This window comes from Eleutherodactylus coqui, chromosome 3, assembly GCF_035609145.1.
Source record: "Eleutherodactylus coqui strain aEleCoq1 chromosome 3, aEleCoq1.hap1, whole genome shotgun sequence".
Classification (NCBI taxonomy): domain Eukaryota; kingdom Metazoa; phylum Chordata; class Amphibia; order Anura; family Eleutherodactylidae; genus Eleutherodactylus; species Eleutherodactylus coqui.
The window spans coordinates 116,710,868-116,730,830 of NC_089839.1; the positions used below are offsets into that span (position 1 = coordinate 116,710,868).

Here is a 19,963-nt window from a genome sequence, read left to right on the forward strand (position 1 = left end):
ATACTGCCCTTTGGGGATGCCTTTTCTGAGGGGCTCAGGATGGAAGCTATTCCAGGACAGCAAGCTATTTGTTGCCGTTATTTTCCGATACAAACTAGAGGAAAGTTTACCATCCGGTTGAACCTCGACAGATATGTCCAAAAAGGTCATAGACGATCTACTGATTTCTGCTGTGAATCGTAGATTTATGTCATTATTATTCAACCAATTCACAAATTCATGGAATCCGGGTTTTGTCCCAGTCCACAGAATCAGTATATCGTCTATGTATCTGATCCAGGTCAAGATGTTTTTTGACCATTCCAGATTTTCAGTGGAGAACACGCATTTCTCTTCCCACCAGCCCAGGAGCAAATTTGCGTAAGTTGGGGCACATGACGTCCCCATCGCGGTGCCCCTGAGCTGGTGGAAAAACTTTCTGTCAAACAGAAAATAATTGTGTGAAAGAATGAAATTCAAAAGCTGTAATATGAATTCATTCTGTGCCTGATAGTGAATACCTCGTTGGGATAGGAAATGCGCTATAGCTCGTAAACCCACTTCGTGAGGGATCGAGCTATAAAGAGCCTCGACATCTAAGCTCGCCAACCACGTATCGGGACTTACCGAAATCCCTTCCAGTTGACGTAGGACGTCCATCGTGTCCTGTGCAAAAGAGGGTAGTGCAGAGACAAATGGTCTCAATACACGATCCACAAAAATGCTAGCATTTTGGGTAAGATTGTTAATGCCGGACACGATTGGACGTCCTTTTAAGGGACTAGTCCCTTTGTGAATTTTGGGTAGGGTATAGAAAGTCGCTATTCTGGGACTTGTTGGTGTCATAAACTTGAGTTCAGATTCGCTGATACACTTCGATTCTTTGGCGGCACATAAGATTTTATTAAGTGCTGTCTGGAAGATGAGTGTAGGGTCTTCCCTAAGTATTGCGTATGTGGTTCGATCGTCAAGGAGATCCATACACATTTGTATGTATTTGTCCTTGTCAAGTAGAACCACATTTCCGCCTTTATCAGACGGCTTGATAACAATATTCTCGTTGTTTTCCAAGGTCTTTAAAGCCGATTTCTCAGATCGTGTCATATTTGGAGGTTTTTTGTGTTCAGATTTGATCTTCCTGAGATCCCTAGTAACTAGTTTCTCAAAAAGATCCAACTCCGAGCAATTGATAGCTGGTGGATTGGATTTATTCTTGGGTTTGCAGTCTGTACATGCTACGGGCCTTATCATTTCATCTTCTAGACTCTGGAGGTCTCTGATTGCCGGAATATCAGCAATAGGTACTCCAAGATCGTTTGCCAGCTTACGATCCTGGAGGGAGAAATACTTCTTCCAGCGTAACTTCCTCACGAAGAGGGAGATGTCCTTTGTCCAGACGAACGGCTCATAACGGGTCGTCGGGACAAAGGACAGCCCCCTCTCCAGAACGGCAATCTCATGCTTAGTGAGTGTATGTGTTGATAGGTTGACAATTTTCATTTTGTCATCTGATGACATATCACTCCTTGCTTGCTGAGGTGGCTCGAGCATGTTTGGAATTGTCAGTAATTCGTTTGTTGTTCTCGGCGTCCCCTCAAAAAATACTGCGTGATGGGAAAATCCTGAGGGTGTTGTTGATTAGAACGCGCTCGCCCTCTACCGCGTCCACGGGTTCTACCGCGTCCGTGGTTAGGTCGGGGGTGATTACCTGTATATACTAGTCTAGATCCTTCGCTATCAGATTGCTCTGCTTCCGATGAACTGGGTTCAGTTTCAGAACATCTGTTTCCCCCAAAATAGGCTCTGTTTTCCCGAAAATCGGCAAGATCGCGCAAGAAGAGGGAATGTTTCCTATCTTTTATATGCTGGGTATATTTGGCGATATTTTCCTGTAAGTTTTTTTCCAAGGTAGGGTATTCTGGATCTGCTAATAGTGTTTTGGATTTTTCTATCAGCTCATCCAGTCGTTTTTGATCTTTGATGAGGGTATTTTTTTCTTCCTCAATCAAAAGCTTTAACAGCCTGAGCGATGATTCTGTCGCTTCTACCTCCCATTTTTTAAGGAACTCAGGGTTTCGACAGCGAACCGGGGGTAGTACAGGGTTCCTCAAGCCCCTTGGTACTATCCTATGCTCCTCATATTTAGATAATCCTTGTATTTCCCACCAGCAGCGGATGTATTCCCTATATACCTTAGTTAACTCTTTAAAGACCGTCCGAATTGAGATGTTTGTCGAGTTCGAAGTATAACCCTCCTCGGAGAAAACTGAATTTGCCTCAGTCAACCACTCTGTAGTACAAATATTCCGCGAGAGAAAGCCTGCCATTAATATTAATTAAATTGCATATTATTGTACAGCGATATCACTGTGGGACTTTTCCTAGTACTGTGATATCTCTATTTGCAGTATGTCCATGAATAAAAAAATACACAACAGATTAGAGTGGAAGCTAAAGATCTCCTGACACATTAAGGATGGAGCATTTCGAAATCTGACATGCAAAATGGTGTTTTCTCCTGGCATATGCCCTTAAACATTTATTAGCAATATGGACATCTTAAGGTAAGTTCTAATAAAGCAAAGCACTACTCCTCCATGTATGTGCCCAATAGAAAGCCTTCTCAAGATGGTAAAGTGTACCTCAAGCAGATGTATCGTGAGATGCTGACTTCTCACTGTCTTACTGCAACACTTGGATTGTCTGTAAAAATCTGTGCTTTTCTGTATTAAAATTGTTCTAAACTTTCACATACTCATTTGATGAAAGTCATACAAATCTACCATTATTGACAGGACTAACCACCTGTACCTTTAAAATGAATGTAGGGGCCTTATGGTTCTCTCCTGACATCTGCAGTTCAACATGCCTGATCCTTTGTTCCTATGGGAGATAAGCCATTGCCAGAAAAATCTGGCAGCAACTTGTTCACTTCTCCCTCTTGAAGTAAACATGTATACTCAGCAAAGTATGCATGTTTATGGTGGAGTTGGGAGAAATAGCTGTCGGATCAGCATTTGGCTGACAGCTATATGAAGTTTATGGACATTTGGTCATAAACATTAGACGGTAGACTGCTGATTCCGACAATTTTATCACAAAAATGTTATCTTTTCCAGCACATGAAATGTCACAAAACAAAAGTGTCTGGCAGCAGCTTGTCTATTTCTCCCATTCTGTTGTCTGACAGCTAGCTAAGGTGCTTAGCCAGCTATTAAATAGCTGCATTAGGAACACTTATTCAATAACGGGTTGGTCCACCTTTTTTGGAGATCATGGCTTTCAGACATCTGGGAACAAATTCTACAAGGTAGCGAAAATCCTCCATACTCAACTCGACCCATGCCAGCTGCAGCAGCTTCCTCTATCAGTTGGTGCACATTTTGTAAATATGTGGGAGCAGATCTTGCAGCACCTTCCAGTAGATCCCAAAAATGTTCAATGGGGTTACAGTATGCAGAGTTTAGGGGCCAAGGCAGTGTGGAGAAGACTTCCTGAAGATTTGGGTAAAGATGGTCAGCTAGCAGGACCCTGTAGTGTTCACTATTCCAGGTTTGTGGTATGATGACCAATGATCTTAGCCCCTGCCAGGAAGACACTACCCAAACCATGACACAGTCATTACTGGCCTGCCAAGCCATCCATAGGATTTAGCAGGAGATAGGGCTCATCAATCCAGACAGCCTTCTGCCATATGTCCAAGGTCCATTGACATCTTTCCTGGGCCCATGCAAAACATTGTTGGTGAGGACATGGGGTCATTTGAGGCACCCTTGATGGTGCTAAGTTATTGAACTCCAGTTGACGCAAGGTACGCCGCATGGTTATTGTGGAAATTTGTCTAACTTCCCTGCTGTTGGACTGGTGGATCAGTTGGTCCACTGTGGCACATTATTGCTTAGAATTCAGACTGATGCTCACCTCTAGGATCAACCACATGGCCTGCCACTGTGATCTTCTGTCAAATGTCTGTCTATGGTTCAACCTGTCTTGGTACACTCTTTATACTGTGATTTGGGAACAACCAACAAGTGCGACTGTTTCTGAAATACTGGCACCACACATCCAGGCAACAACAATCTACCCGCAGTCAAAGTCGCTCAAGTCACCATTCTTAACCATGATTGCCAAATCTTGCCTTCCTCTGTGCAGAGGAGAGATCAGTATATTATCTGAGAGCAGAATGTGACATTGCCATCGCAACGTATCACGTTACTGATTACAAGATGTCACGTGCCAGCTGTTCCTAATACAGTGATTATTCAGTGTATGTACAGTATATGATATGACTGGCATTGCAGTTCCTCTGTTTTCTACCTGGTGACATTGTACCAATTTTTAGAGCTATAAGGGAGGTTTCACATTTGCAGCAGAGATTTCCCTTTCCTGCTCCATTTGGGGAGCAGGAAAGGGGATTCCCCATAGCCGAATGGTTCCGTCTCTGGATGGAACCGAGCAGTGCCAGATGTACACCAATGACTATAATGACGTCCGTCCAGCTGCCTGGTTTTCGAATGGAAGAAAAAGTGCTGCATGCAGCGCTTTATCTTCCAGTACTTTTAGCTAGATCTGCGAGGTTTAGCCGTCCAGAGGTTCCGACACAGATGTGAAACCAGCCTAACTTTGACTATAATTTCCTAATAAAAAATTTCTCGTCCTGCAATTAGATTTGCTTTTAAGGAAAGTGTGTTTTGCTGTTGCCATGACACAAGGATGCTTGGTATATATACAGTACCAGCATCAGAAAGTTATTTTTTAATTGTGTTTAAATTAGGTTGTCAAATATAACTGTTGTTGGTTTCCTTATTAATAAGAGACTATTTATTGTGCGTTTTTTATACTGTGTGTGTGTCTCTTGTGCTCTTTTGCTTTGATACTTTTTGAGCTTTTCAAATTTAACAGTTTCCTCCACTTTTCACTCCTGGTTACTAAACAGTGAAAGTCTTCCTGTTGCATTCCAAACTTCAAACCAGCTGGTTTGAGGGAGGGGGGTACTACAAAGGTTGTGGAGGAGGTGAAGAATGCATAATTATTAAGCACAAATTACTTGAATTTCAGGTGGTGGTAAATGCAACAATGCCTGCAGTGTTAGTAAAAGACATGTTACAGCAGTGTTCCTTCAAGTATTAATTTTTTCAGACAATAGTGACTCCATCAAAGAAAATAAACACAAGAAAGTGCCAAGTTTCTCAGTTCAGCCCTCCCCCATCTGCAAACTCCACCTCTGGCTGCCGGAGTTGGTATGCAGCCTCCACAGGCAATAATAATAGGGAGAGGAGGCTGCAGTGTGCACGTCACAGGCTGCGCTCACTCATTCTGCAGTACAGGCATCTGGATAAGGACTGCAGCAGTGGACCTATGTCGTAGCCTGGACCCAACACAGGCGTCAATCACTGGATCACCACTGGACATTGTTTCCAGCAAAACCAACTTCCCACACTAACTGGCAGAAGACTGGACTACAACCTGTATGATTAGCCCTGTGCTGTACTTTTAGCACTGTGGCTAGCTTTGGCTTTTTCACGGCTGTGGTGACTCTAATTTGAGAGAATTCTAATGAGGACTGCACTCTAAATACTTTGTCACTGTCTAGGGGACAATTTTTAACACTAGCATTTCCAGAGCACACAGGGAACAGAAGGTTGTGACTTACCTGTAACATACCTATAGACCTAGTTGTATATACCTAGTTGTGTAATAGGTCTCCAAAACTTGTTGCTTTATGTACAGCAACGGGAACCAATTGCGAAGCTGATCTGTATGATGGATTGTAATGTGGTAGCCGTATTTTATTGGATTATGCAACAGTGAGCCCGGGATTGTGTGTTGGTGGCCCTGGATTTTGTGACTTTGCTCTTGGATTTCTGGTAGAGAGATGCAGGCAGCACTGTGGACGTACCTTCTCGTCCTGCCGATGTACCCACTATTATTTCGAAAAGGTAAGGTTATTATTTTCAAATTAAAAATTGTTCAGCTCTAAGGCCACTTTCACACTTGCGTTAGGATCGGTTCAGGGTTTCCGTCTCTCCGCTCCGTTTTTGGAAACTGAAATAAAAAACTGGTCAGTTTTTTTTCACTATTGATTTCAAATGGGATTTTTTAAAAAATGGAAAGCAAATGGAAAGGTTTTCATTTGCTTCCATTCTGTCGGATTTCTGTTCTTCTGGACAGAAAAAAATGGGGTTGCGTTTTTTTACCATTTAAAAAAAAGCGCAAGAGAAGCAAACTGAATCCTTTCTATTTTTTGGAAGGTTTTTTGAGACTCCATTGAAATCAATGGGGAAAAACAGATCAGTTTTTTACATTTTATTTCAGTTTCCAAAAACAGAGTGGATGGATAGAAATTGCGTAATTGACCCTAACGCAGGTGTGAAAGCACCCTAATATTTGTGGTAGGTACCTGTTGGCCAAATGTACTCTATAAATGTTCCAATTTCAGAAGAGTCAGCCACATGTTGCATAGATTGCTTGATTTCTTCCAGATGTACTATAAGGCTATCTAGTAGCAGGCAGGCAGTGGAGAACCCGATCAGCTTACAATTGTTTATGAGCACGATGTATATATAATCTTGCATGCTAAGATCAGGACTCAAGAGCGGGACGGGGGTCACCCATGAGTTTGGACTCTTTTATAAAAAAAACCCAAAAACGATTATTGTTCAAAAAAATCATTAGGTCGTGCAAATTTAACGATAATCGCTCAGTGTAAACACGGCCAATGATTGAACGACAAATGAGAATTCTTTTGTTTCTAGTTCTTCATTTTATGCAGGCATAAAATTCATTGCACATAATTGTGTGTGAACAGCAATCATTCACTGGTACAATGAATGCAAATGACTGAACGATACATGAATGCAATTGAGAACGATTTATCTGCCTGTATAAACAGGTTGCACAAGCGGACAAGGTCATCAGTCACTCATTTTAACCTAAGGAGCCTTATGGTAGGTTAAAATCACTACATTACTGCCTGTCAGGCATGACCTCAAAGGAACAGTAAACATGTTGCGGATTCAGCGGTAAAATAGGATATGCTGCGTTCTATTTTCCGCAAGCAGATTACGCAATTCCAACCTATTGAACAACAAGGCCCTGTTCCTTGGCCAGTACGTTCCCCAGACTTGACCCCTTTGGATTTCTTCTTGTGTGGTCACCTTAAAGGCGTTTTCCAGATAGCACCAGCTGTCAGTGTCGGTATACATTGGGGTCCGAGTGGAAGCCACTGCTCCAACCCCTGTGTAACTACAAGCACAGCTCTTATTGAAATCAGTGGGAGCTGCACTTGTAAATTGATTTCAATGAGAGCTATGCCTGCAATTACAAGTGTCAGCCACTACACAGGGGGCGAAGCAGCAGCTTCCCCCCTGACCCCGGTATATCCTGGTGCTGCCTGGAAAACCCCTTTTAAAGCAGCTATCAACCTAACCAGAGATACCCTGCAGCACTTCTTGATGTTGGCGAACTGGAGAATTTTAGAATTTTTTTATATAAACTGGTCATAATGTATTAATTCCACTGAAGCAAATGACTGCGACGTTAAGAGACTGCCCTAACGATTCTTCTCTCCTCCTTTAGTTAGGGTTCCAAAGGTCTCCACCAAAGCAGTGGCTGTGTTTGCTCACTTAATCTCTTTAGTTATGGCTCCTTCAGGCACAGGGCTACCTGCAGACAGTAATGTGACAGCTACAACTAAAGGCTGGTTTACACGGGCCAATGATCGCTCAACGATCGCTCAAATGACAGTTTGAATGACAGATTTGAGCGATCATTTTGCATAAAGTATTACGTAGCTACCCAGCTACTTAAATACCAGTTAGGTGTGCAAATTAAGACTTCCCTGAATGCAGTTAATAGCCGGAGGCTATTTTCTGCACTCAGATCCTTTGTTCTCCACAGGAAACAATGCTATCAGCACTACCCATGGAGAATTTCTGATAAAAGTGAACAGCGATTTTTAGGTTAGCTTGAATTTATTTGGTACTGCCACCCTGGGCTCCCCCTGGCGTCTTAAAGCCACGCTGCATGTGAATAATAGATAATAAATGCAAGGCATTAGTTGGATGTTGGCCAAGATACATCAGCCCACTAACCACATCATGGTTTCTTGCATGTAGTGGGTCCTTACACTAATATAAATACATCACAGAAGGGTAAATATAGAAACATAACAACAATCACAGAAAATGGCCATATGCTTACTCACTAAGGAGTGCATATAGATGTATCCTCTCACCATGCAGGCAGCAGACTACCAGATAAGGGTGCTAATTGTACCTGTGTGGGACACCGATGAGACAGCCACTCACACTGCCTATTGATAGAGGGGGGTGGCTGCTTGGTGTATACTCGTGCCAGCGTTTGGTGTTTTGTGAGGACTTATCGCCTGAGATCCACAAAATCCAAAATTGAGAAAAACTAATCTAGGCAGTTTTACAATCCTGTGGCTAAACTGATTGCAGTATTCAGTGGAGCGCCAGATAATGTGATTAAACTGACTGCTAATTTAGGTAGTGTGCACACACTTATCACAGTTATTGGCCACCGTGTTGTACTATTATTTGGGCATTGTTCAATTGTATTAGTGGATACATATATTATTGTGTGTGAAACTGTATTACCTATTTTTACTTTTTCTTTTCATTTTTTGTAAAAAATCGGAAGACTTGTACGTATAGCTGTGGTACAAATATAATTGGCTATTTGTAGCCCTCCATTTTGTCCTTCATCCTCCATTTTGTATTTTCCTTTATTCTCCATTCTGCATTTTACATACGAATAGCTATGAACATTCATGTGGACTTCAAACCTGTTTGGTGTAGGAAGCTTTGATGTAACTGTGAAATGTGTATGTGACTTGTTAGTTCTTTGTATAAGATAGAGGTCTAACATATGTATATTGGTCTTACTTATACAGAACAATGCTACCTGCTTTTACTACAATTCCATTTGTATAGGTTTGTTTGAGCCCTGTCCATATACATTGTATGGCCAGGACAGGGCTCAATGTATACAGTTAATCCTGTGATACCATCAGCATTGTCTAGGGAATTGAGTTGTTGATTCTGAACCTTTGATCAATGAAACTGGCTACTTCAGATGGTCTCAGATTGATAACATCTTGGTTTGCAAAGCTTGGAGAATATGGCCTATGACTCAGCAAGTTATACTAGTATAAAGGATAGGAGAGGGTTTGAGAAGCAGAAGCTTTTTGGAATGGAGGAATAGTAGCTGTTGGAATCTAGGAGGAGAAGCTCTTGGAATTTTTGATGGAAGGATGAGAAGCTTTGAGTAGTAGATGAGTATGTCATCTGTTGAACCCGTAGAAGTGAGGGAACCTCTGGTGATGGTAATATGTGATCTGTAATCTTTTAGGTTATAATGTAACTTGCTAACTTTATACTTTGTTATGTAACATCTGCAACCTTTATGTTTTGTATATAGATATTCTCCTTTGTATATAGATCTGATAGTTTACAAACGTATGACAATTATTCACCATTATGCTCAATTATCATTTTATTATAATAAATTCTTCTTATTAAACCTTTTATAGTGTCTTACTCTCTTTAAAGCGTAATTTGAACTAAGTCTTGCTCCTTGCAGCAATACATAAATGGCGCTGTGAACAGGATTACGCGGAGAGTAATATACTAGTTTGTTTTAAGGGAAAATTTTGATAAACTGATAGTTGAAGAATTTCTTGTGATAATCTGGCATAGTGTGAAAATGTCAGTGTTTAAGAAAATCCGCAATAGTACAAAAATGTCGGTAGCTAAGAACAAAGAAGTGTCTGATGAATCGTCAGTTATCCCATGGTGGAATAAAGCCCCCTATAATATATTGGCCGCTGAGTGGTCGCAGTTTGGTGGATTATGTGAGCCGTGGGATGATGTGTTGGAGGGTGGAGAGCCCGTGGATGTTGTGAGATGTTTGCAGAAAGTAAAAGTAGAAAAAGGCAAAGAATTTGCTTCTGTGTGTCGGAGAGGATGGATATTGTTGAGTGCATATCGGAAGATGCACGATAAATATCAGAGTGCGTTGCAGGAAGTGCAGCAACTGGAAAAGGAGATGCGTGATGTGCGTAGTTCTCTGGTGATGGCCCAATGTCAGAACAGCTTGCTTATGGATAAAGCAGATCAATACAGTACAGTAGCAGAAAAGGCAGTTGTTAGGGTCGCACAATACAAATACCACAAACGCAGAGGGAGAGTAAATAAGAAAAAGGTTCATACTGTAGTGGCTAAAGCGGGAGTTGATTGGGACCCTAATAAGTGGGATGGAGATATCTGGGACTCTTCCTCGGATGAATCTGAGCATTTCTCGGAATCTGCTGAGGAAGTTGGGCATTTTAATGAACATAGAAAAATTAATCCGCCTCCTGTAAAAGCAAATCCTGTCATGAAGTGCAGAACAGTGAGCACTCCAAAAGGACCAGTGAAGAGAGATGTAGTGGAGTTTTCACAGCAGGAATTAAGTGACATTCATGAAAGATTTGCACAGAAACCAGATGAACCATTGATAACCTGGATAGTGAGATTGTTTGATGGCGGAGCAGATGGTGTAAGTGTAGATGGTAAAGATGCACCCAAATTTGTTAACTTGTCCACTGACCCAGTGGTAGCTGAAGCATTCAGGACTTTACAAGTCCAGCAGGGCCGATCCACTCTACTAGATGTGGTGGCGACGGCTATAAGATCTAAATACCCTACTGATTCTGATTGGCCGCATACAGAGAAGCCTTGGTATACTTTATCTGATTGTATGCAGAGAATTAAGGAAGAAGTGATGAAACATGCAATTGCGATGAATGAGCAAAATGATCTGATGAGAAGAGTGTTGACTACATGTATTAGGAATAAGATGATCAAAACTGCTCCCCCTGCATATAAAGAAGTAATCATGCCTGTATTGATAAATCAGACTGGTCATCCAGTGGCTGAGGTTCTGGAAGCGGTAAGGCAGTTGGGAGATTTGGGAGACTTTGGTCCGGTCCTTAATGAGGACGGATCACAGCAAGAACAAAATCCAAATTGTACTAGAAGAACTAAGGTGAATCAAAGTGGAGTAAACAGGAGAGATATGTTCATAGCTTTATTGAAAGCTGGGGTCCCATGGGAGAAAATAGATGGGATCCATACAGATGAGATGTGGAAACTGTATAAGAAAAGGGGATTATATGACCCCGGGGGAGAATTGGGGAAAAACGTACCTGATAGAACCCCAAATGCAATGTGGGATTATAATAATTATAATCTTTTGTTTAATGTGCTTTTTGTCTCACTGTACTTTTATTTTTCCCTTTCTTCAAGATAACAGGTGATGAGAAATATGGTGGCAAGGATGTACTGGCTGAGATCTTTGGCTTTGAAAAAATAAATGTTTTTCCTTTTACAGGGTAGACTTCAAGACGGTTTGTTTGGGGGATGGGATGCTAACAACCCATTTGTTTGTTTCTAGGGATAACCTTGGTCATTCATTGACATGTGATATCGCCTTACAATAGATGGTGCTAGTTTTTGCTTTTGTAAAAAACAAAAAAAAAAAAGGCCTAAATTCAAAGAAGGTTTTTTGTTTATTTTTGGGAGCTCCACTGCATATGGAGTTCAGAAGAACTCATATGTGTTAAAAAAAAAAAAAACGGACAATGTTTTTATTCTGCACACTAGCTGCAGGAAAACCCTTGTTCAATGTCTAATGTTTGTCTGTGGTCTGTCTACATGTTAATTGTTTGTATATGTTAAACGTTTGTGGATCCTGGTAACAGGTTTCTGAGAAAATGCAGAGTGTAATACAAAGGTATGCAAATGTATGGTTCTTTGTATTTAAGTAGGAGACCTCTGCATATTGAATGAATGGATTGAAGGCAGGGATAGTGTGAGTGTGAGATACTCATAATTGATGACTGCGTGCTGGGATATTACTATGTACAAATTCATTTACATGAGTTGGACTAATACAATATCTATTTGGGTTTTGTTTTGTGGGAAACTATTAAAATTATGTGAATATATTGCATAATGTACTTGTGAAAAAGTGTTGTGACAAATCTAGGAAAGGGATGTGGTAAATACGTAACTACTGATGATCATGACAAATCTAGGAATATTGCATTATAAAATGTGCTTAACTTGGTTCGCAGTGTTTGATAACATATGAGATAAATAAGTAATTGTACTGATAACGATGATGATAATGATAAATTGAAGATTATTGTATTGTTACTTGATTGATTTGACTTGCAATATTTGAAATTATGTCATTTGTTTAAATGACTAAGAATTCTTGAGTTTTATGTCTACTGTATATAGACGTTATTTGTGCTTTTAATGAAGATAGTTTAGGAATATTAGAAATATTCATTTGCTACAACAGAAAATTACTCTGGTCCCTCTGGGCAGAGATTGTTTTATGGATAAATTTGACCTACAGATTTTTGTTTCATCTATTTTTATGGAGGGGTGAAGAAAAGCACACAAGACCCCAGATTGTGATTTTGTTTTTATTGTTTGATTTACCATGGACTGAATTATTTTGGATCAAGTTTATTTGGGACTGAGAAAATGTATGAACTGAGTCATTTACGCCAGGACATTTGGACTTTTTCAATTGTGATTTGAAATGTCATCTTCTCCAAGTACCTGCTGCATCTGTCCACATGCTGTGACTAGCCAACTGGGCCTGAAGAACTGACAAGTGTGCCCGACTGCTGCTAAATTGCCACTGGGGTGATCCTCATACTCTGCATAATAACCGCCAGCAGATGACGTCAAAGGAGGGCAAAGCATCACAGCTCCTCCCTGAAGACCTTGGGCAACAAAATGCTGTACAGAGGCAGCTGCTACATTGGAATAAAGGGGCTCTATAGTCAGCTGTGGATACTTCTGGATATGGAGAATGGAGAAGATTGTTTGATACCAATGTAATGGGCGGGGACAGATTCCTACTTAGGGTCTGTTCTTTGGCTAACCAGGGAAAGCAGTGAGGGCACAATAATCCCCCTGCTTCCCTGCATCGGAGATCCTATAGGTTTAGGATCTAAAGAAGATCAAGAGAAGAAGAAACAATTTTACAGGAAGAGACATTTGTATTCAACATCTAACGGTTCTTGAATTTTTTGTTTTTCGTTATTTTCTCGAGCCCAGATTTGACAAGATTGGTTTTATGTTGATAGCAAATGGATATATATAGGAAACAGTTATTTGGTTGTTTATGTAAGCAGAAGTTGATTAATAGAACTTGAAGATCAAACCATGATATGTCAAAGTATATATTCCAGCCCTAAATTGTATGCTAATTTTATGTATCTTGATCATATTATGAAATAGTTGTATGATGGCTACAAATAGCCAAAGGGTGGATTGTGGTACAAATATAATTGGCTATTTGTAGCCCTCCATTTTGTCCTTCATCCTCCATTTTGTATTTTCCTTTATTCTCCATTCTGCATTTTACATACGAATAGCTATGAACATTCATGTGGACTTCAAACCTGTTTGGTGTAGGAAGCTTTGATGTAACTGTGAAATGTGTATGTGACTTGTTAGTTCTTTGTATAAGATAGAGGTCTAACATATGTATATTGGTCTTACTTATACAGAACAATGCTACCTGCTTTTACTACAATTCCATTTGTATAGGTTTGTTTGAGCCCTGTCCATATACATTGTATGGCCAGGACAGGGCTCAATGTATACAGTTAATCCTGTGATACCATCAGCATTGTCTAGGGAATTGAGTTGTTGATTCTGAACCTTTGATCAATGAAACTGGCTACTTCAGATGGTCTCAGATTGATAACATCTTGGTTTGCAAAGCTTGGAGAATATGGCCTATGACTCAGCAAGTTATACTAGTATAAAGGATAGGAGAGGGTTTGAGAAGCAGAAGCTTTTTGGAATGGAGGAATAGTAGCTGTTGGAATCTAGGAGGAGAAGCTCTTGGAATTTTTGATGGAAGGATGAGAAGCTTTGAGTAGTAGATGAGTATGTCATCTGTTGAACCCGTAGAAGTGAGGGAACCTCTGGTGATGGTAATATGTGATCTGTAATCTTTTAGGTTATAATGTAACTTGCTAACTTTATACTTTGTTATGTAACATCTGCAACCTTTATGTTTTGTATATAGATATTCTCCTTTGTATATAGATCTGATAGTTTACAAACGTATGACAATTATTCACCATTATGCTCAATTATCATTTTATTATAATAAATTCTTCTTATTAAACCTTTTATAGTGTCTTACTCTCTTTAAAGCGTAATTTGAACTAAGTCTTGCTCCTTGCAGCAATACAATAGCCCACACACTGGGAGTACAGGTCACTGTTCTTGTGCGAAGTTGGTACGGTTAAGCAGTTTCCAGGAAGAAGATGCATTACCTTTGGCCTTCAAGAAGCTGCTATGTACAGGTTGTAAAATGTGTTATATAAAGATTATTTCTCAGCACAGTCACTGATAAAACCTAACGTGAAGAAGGATTTCAACATCAGTAGCCGATTCCTGAAAAGGGGATGTCACTAAAGCATACATGTTTTCTTCCATTATCTTTGTTGTTGTTATTCCATTGATATTATTGTCATTAGCAGAATTCTGAAAATTAAAACTGAAAATGTCAGTCTCTGATGATCATCTTTGAAATGCTGTCACAACAAAATGCCTCAAATGTGATTGTTGCCAGCAAGGGAAACCAAGTAATCTTGTAGATATGATACCTTTTAATGGCTAACAAATACATGATGTTATTGCGAGCTTTCAAACCTCTCAGGATTGTTCCTAAGGCATAATGAAATAGATCTGAAGAGGCATATATAGGGGGTCACCAGGCCTAATTCAGGGACCATAAAACCTTCACATCTTTATCAGTGGACTATTTAAGTATTTACTTATTTCTCTACTCATCCTGTTGTGGTATTGTTAGATATGGGGTTACCACTGGGGGCGCCTGGGTTTGGTTGGTGCAGGATGCTCATCCTGGTGCTGCAGGAGCCCGTGCTGGCGGCTCTGTCCGGGGTTCCCCCACTCCGGTGGATGGTCGCGGCGGCCGGCGGCGCGTCTCCCGTCCGCTGGTCGGCCACGAGGCGCCCAGGTCGGTGCGCGCCGCCGAGGGAGGCGGCTTTATGATTCCCTCTGGTTGTCATGTGACTCTGCCCCACCCCTCTGGGCAGGGAATTCTGCATATATACCTGGCTGGCCCGGACTCTGGTTGCCAGTGTTTGGTTTTGACTTATCTGCCTACACCCGAATTATTGACCTGACTTCTGTGTGTTCGACTTCAGCCTTTCATTTGACTCTGCCTCCGTTTTGCCCTCCTGTACTCCGCACGTGTCTTTCGGTTTGACCCTGCTTGTTTCACGTCTACTCTCTCTTCTGCTCAGTTGTTGCCTCCAGTCAGCTACGTGGTGCTCACCTGCTAGTCTCCTTGTCCCTCCTTCTTTGGGGTCCCTGTCACTAGTGCAGTGCAGGGACATTCGCCCAGTTCTCACCCTGGAGCCTAGCCCAGGGGGGGCAAGTAGGTAGGGACATGGGAGAGGGCTGGCGTTGGGATCCCCTGTCCATTTGCCCCTGCCAGCCCTAACAGGTATTCTTTTAACCCTTTCCAATCCACTGTCTTACGTCTGAAGACATTATGATTTAAGGCTGTACAGCTCCAATGTTGGAAGACTTCAGTCGGGGTTCTCTTACTGAATATTGCCAGCCTCTCTGCTGTTGAAGCCTATCCAACGTGTCACCTCATGTAGTACTGGCTTTAGCCAGCAGATAGCGCCGTTGTATAATGGCAGAAAAAGAGTAAGCCCCCTAGGAAAACCAGGATACAAATTGGATTGGAAAGGGTTAAAGGAAGTTCATTAATAAGGGATTGGAAAACCACAGGGGCATTTGTTACACCCAAAGGCATCACCAGGCTTTCATAGTGCCGTTTGGGCATGTTAAAGGTTATTTTCCATTCGGCCCCTCCTTAATCCGAATCAAATTACATGCCCCTCATAAATCCAAGAAAACAGAACCGTAATAAGAGGCAACGGGCAAGGATTACGCTTGGCGATTTTATTTAGCTCTCTGAATTTAAGACAGGGCCTCAAACCCCCGCCCTTTTTGTTGATAAAAAAAAAAACAACCTGTCGGCTAGTGGAGAATTTGAGTGACGTATGTGCCCCTTTCTTAAACTGTCCTGGATGTAGACCTTAAGAGCCTGTCTCTCAAGCACAGTAAGGTTGTACATATGGCTTTTCGGTAGCTTGCAGTCAATAAGTTCAATAGAGCAGCCCCCCTGCCTGTGAAGTAGTAACTTGTCTGCCCCCTCCTGAACAAAGACATAAGAGAAATTAGCAATCTAATTAGGCAATTCATCAACTTGGACAGAAGACACCTTTAGGTCACTTGCACACGGCAGAGTCGGATTCCACATGCGGGTTCCCGCAGTGGATTCCAGCTCCCACAGCAGCCAGCGACCCTGCGTACCTGTCTTCTTTCTTTTCTGTACTGCGGATGGTTTCGGCGAGCTGCCATCAGACATGCGCAGTACAGATTTTTTGGTTTTAACTCCTGCTTTTCCTGTGGAATCTGGTCAATTGCAGCCGGGCCGCTGGTCGGACATCTTACATTGACTTTAATGGAAGCCGTCTGTGCGGACACCGCAGGAAAATGGAAAATGCTTCAATTGGTTTCCGCTTGTGTGCAGGAAGAATTGATTTTCCATAGCATGCTATGGATTGGATTTGCTGCGGATCCTTGATGCAGATTCCGCAGAAAAACCTGCCCATGTGCAGGTGGCCATACAGATGTACAACAAGAATTACAGTAAGGATTACATTTAAAGATGTCTCCCCTTTCCCAACCCACCACAGGATTATGCAAACGCAACCAACGCAAACCTATGACTACCTGTGTTGGGAGGGATTCCATGATATACAGAGTGATAACCTTAGTATGGAAAAATCTGATCTTTAAACACACATCCAGAACACAGAACTTCAAACACTTCTGTGATAATGGAGAGGCAGCGATGGCAGACACAGGAATGAGTGAATCCAGAGGTTTTACCTCTAACCGTAAGCTTTTGACCTTTGCACGGATGGATTAACCCTTACCAATCCAATGCTGGGCCTGCCCCGACATCATCATTTCCCTCCACAACTCCGATGTCGGGACAGATCCGACACTGCAGTGCAGGAGTGCATCTGCACCTGATCATCAGACACATCGGTTGCAGATGCACTCCTGCACTGATCCTCATCAAGCACCCCCAAGGAGAAGAAAGAAAGGGTTTTTAACCCTTTCTGCCTTCTCCTTCACACATTACATAGCGCTCAATTAGCGCTATGTAATGCACAGAGATTCTGGCTGGCGATCATGTGACCGCCGGTGCCACCTGACCCCAGCGGTCACATGATCGCCGAGCCGGGAGGCAGAAGGGAGAATGCGGAAGACGCCGGACAGGTAAACGGGTCCCCCCACGGTGCAGTGAGCACCTGCACCCTCCTGAACTCTGTCAGTTCAGAAGGGTGCAGGGAAAATGAATTTTTTCTCATCCATTCTCCCTAGCTCCAATTTATTTGGAGCTGGGGAGAATGGATGAGATAAAATAAATGGATTGGAAAGGGTTAAGGGGGCAACAGCTCCACATCGTAGAAAAACTGTGATCGGACCACGATCACCCCCAAGAAGGATCTCCGTGGGAAGAACCAGCTTGGAGGACGACATCCAAGCAATCTGGATCTCGAGGGAACTTCCATCCAACTCATAGGCTACCTGGTTCCTCTGGCCGAGACCTATAACGAGGACAATTCCGAACAAAATGTCCAGTATGATCACATAAGAAGCACCGCCCTCTAAACTGATACTTCTCCCCTCTCCTGATGTTGTCAACTAAGGAACGCAGTTGCATGGGTTCCTCCCTATCAGCAGGCATCAAAGGTGACAGCTTGTTATGCCATTCTCTAATCAGTCTACCCACTCTGATGGCCAAGGACATGGCATCATCAAGGCTGCGAGACACAGGATAAGCAACCAATAAATCTTTAATTTTATTGGCCAGACCACAACAAAACTAGCTTCGTAAACTAGCTCATTCCATTGAGCTTCTATCACCCAATGGTGGAATTTAGCAGAGAAATCCTCAATAAAGAGTCTCCCTGATGTAAACCCCTGAGTTTTCACTCTGCCAGTGCACCCTATCAGGATTGTCATAGATTAAACCTAGAGCAAGAAAAAACCTATCCACAGAGGACAAAGCTTCAGAGGAGAGAGGCAAGGAAAAAGCCCACGCCTAGGGAGCTCCCTGCAACCTGAAAATGACAATGCCCACCTTCTGTAACTTATCCCCAGAGAAAACAGGACGCAAACTGAAGTAAAGCCTGTAAGACTCTCTAAAAGAAACAAATTCTTGTCTATTCCCAGAGAAATCAGTCAGGTCACTTAACTGTAGGCTTCTTATCTGGAGCCACCAACATTGGATACCACTGTCTAATCTCAGCGACTTCACTTGCCAGTGTCCTTAGCTGGTCTGCCAAAACCTCAATGGGATCCATACCGAGATACAAGCAAACTTACTGAGTAAGTGTAGGCTGTTTAATATGTCGTGTCCTGTTTGGATCCATAGCCTAAAATACTCACGCAAACGCACACCAACAGTAGAACATGGAAAACCTTGTCCCTAAAGAGCCTTACCCAGGGAAAGGACCCGCCCTTAGAAGACCGAACCTGACCATGTACCTCAGCCACTAGCTGACCCTACGTGGGATAGGAGAATACCACAGCAAAAAAGATGTAGAAGATAATAACCGCTGTACTTAGCTTTGAGAATACTCAGGCAAACAGGAGATCCTGCTCCAAGCTCTGACTACACCCAAAGCCAGAGGAAGACTGAAATTAAACAGCACTGAAGCCAAGGTTAAATATTCCTGACAATTACCCACAGGTGAGGCCAAGCATGTCTCACCTAATACCACTCTCACCAGAGCCAGAAGATAGAGAAACACATACAAGACCTGTACCAGATTACTTAGAAAAGAAAGTGATCCCATGATCGCTGCAACAAGTGCCTTAGGGTGCATTCCCATGAACGTATATCGGCTCGGTTTTCACGCCGAGCCGATATACGTCGTCCTCATCTGCAGGGGGGGAGGATGGAAGAGCCAGGAGCAGGAACTGAGCTCCCGCCCCCTCTCTGTCTCCTCTCCGCCCCTCTGCACTATTTGCAATGAGAAGAGGCGGGACAGGGGCAGGGCTAATTCTCAGAACTTAGCCCCGCCCCTGTCCCATCTCCTTTCATTGCAAATAGTGCAGAGGGGCGGAGAGGGGGTGGAGAGAAGGCAGAGAGTGGGCGGGAGCTCAGTTCCCTCTCCTGGCTCTTCCACCCCCCCCCCCCCCCGCAGATGAGGACACCGTATATCGGCTCGGTTTTCACGCCCGTCCGAATCCACCCTAAAGCTGTGTGTGGGAGAACATAAAAATCTGCAGCAGAGCTTTCAAGCCTATTCTCGGAGTTCTGCTACAGTCTCAGGGCTCATTCACATGACCGTATTCGTTTTTAGGGTCGCCCCATATGCGTTGTAAAATCTCATGAATGAAGACTAGCCACAATCAAGTTCCAGTCTTTAGCCACATATTTTCTGCCGTTCATACAGGAGGCTGCAGCGTATCTTCAAAAGAATACGCTGCAACACAGAAATCCATTGGTTGGCAGAAATCCTCAGAATGACTGCTTATGCTTAAATAGCGGCAGCTGTCTTCTTTTTCTTTAGCAGGTGCAGCTAAACTCCGTTTCCTCCTTTTTTTTCTGCTCCTATAGGAGTCTATGGGAGCTTTCAGCGTATTTCGGCCAAAGACAGAGCAAGACCTATCTTTGGATGCAGCGTATAAAATCGGAAACCGAAAACAGTTACTGACGGCTTTTTTTTCCAGCGCGAAGTTTTTACGCAGCTAAAAATCGCTTATCTGAATGAATAAATTGGAATCCAATGCATCGATGGTCATGATTTTTG

The 19,963-nt window shown here is 42.5% G+C and overlaps 1 protein-coding gene across 1 annotated transcript in view; it reads left to right on the forward strand.

The window, feature by feature from the left end:
* The first annotated feature begins 5,260 nt into the window (after positions 1-5,260).
* The window catches only part of MERTK (MER proto-oncogene, tyrosine kinase), a 151,171-nt gene continuing 136,468 nt past the window's right edge, over positions 5,261-19,963 (forward strand). The window contains exon 1 of the mRNA XM_066595993.1: positions 5,261-5,918. Within this exon, the coding sequence (XP_066452090.1) occupies positions 5,855-5,918 (64 nt within the window). The 5' untranslated portion in view covers positions 5,261-5,854. The remainder of the gene's footprint in view (positions 5,919-19,963) is intronic.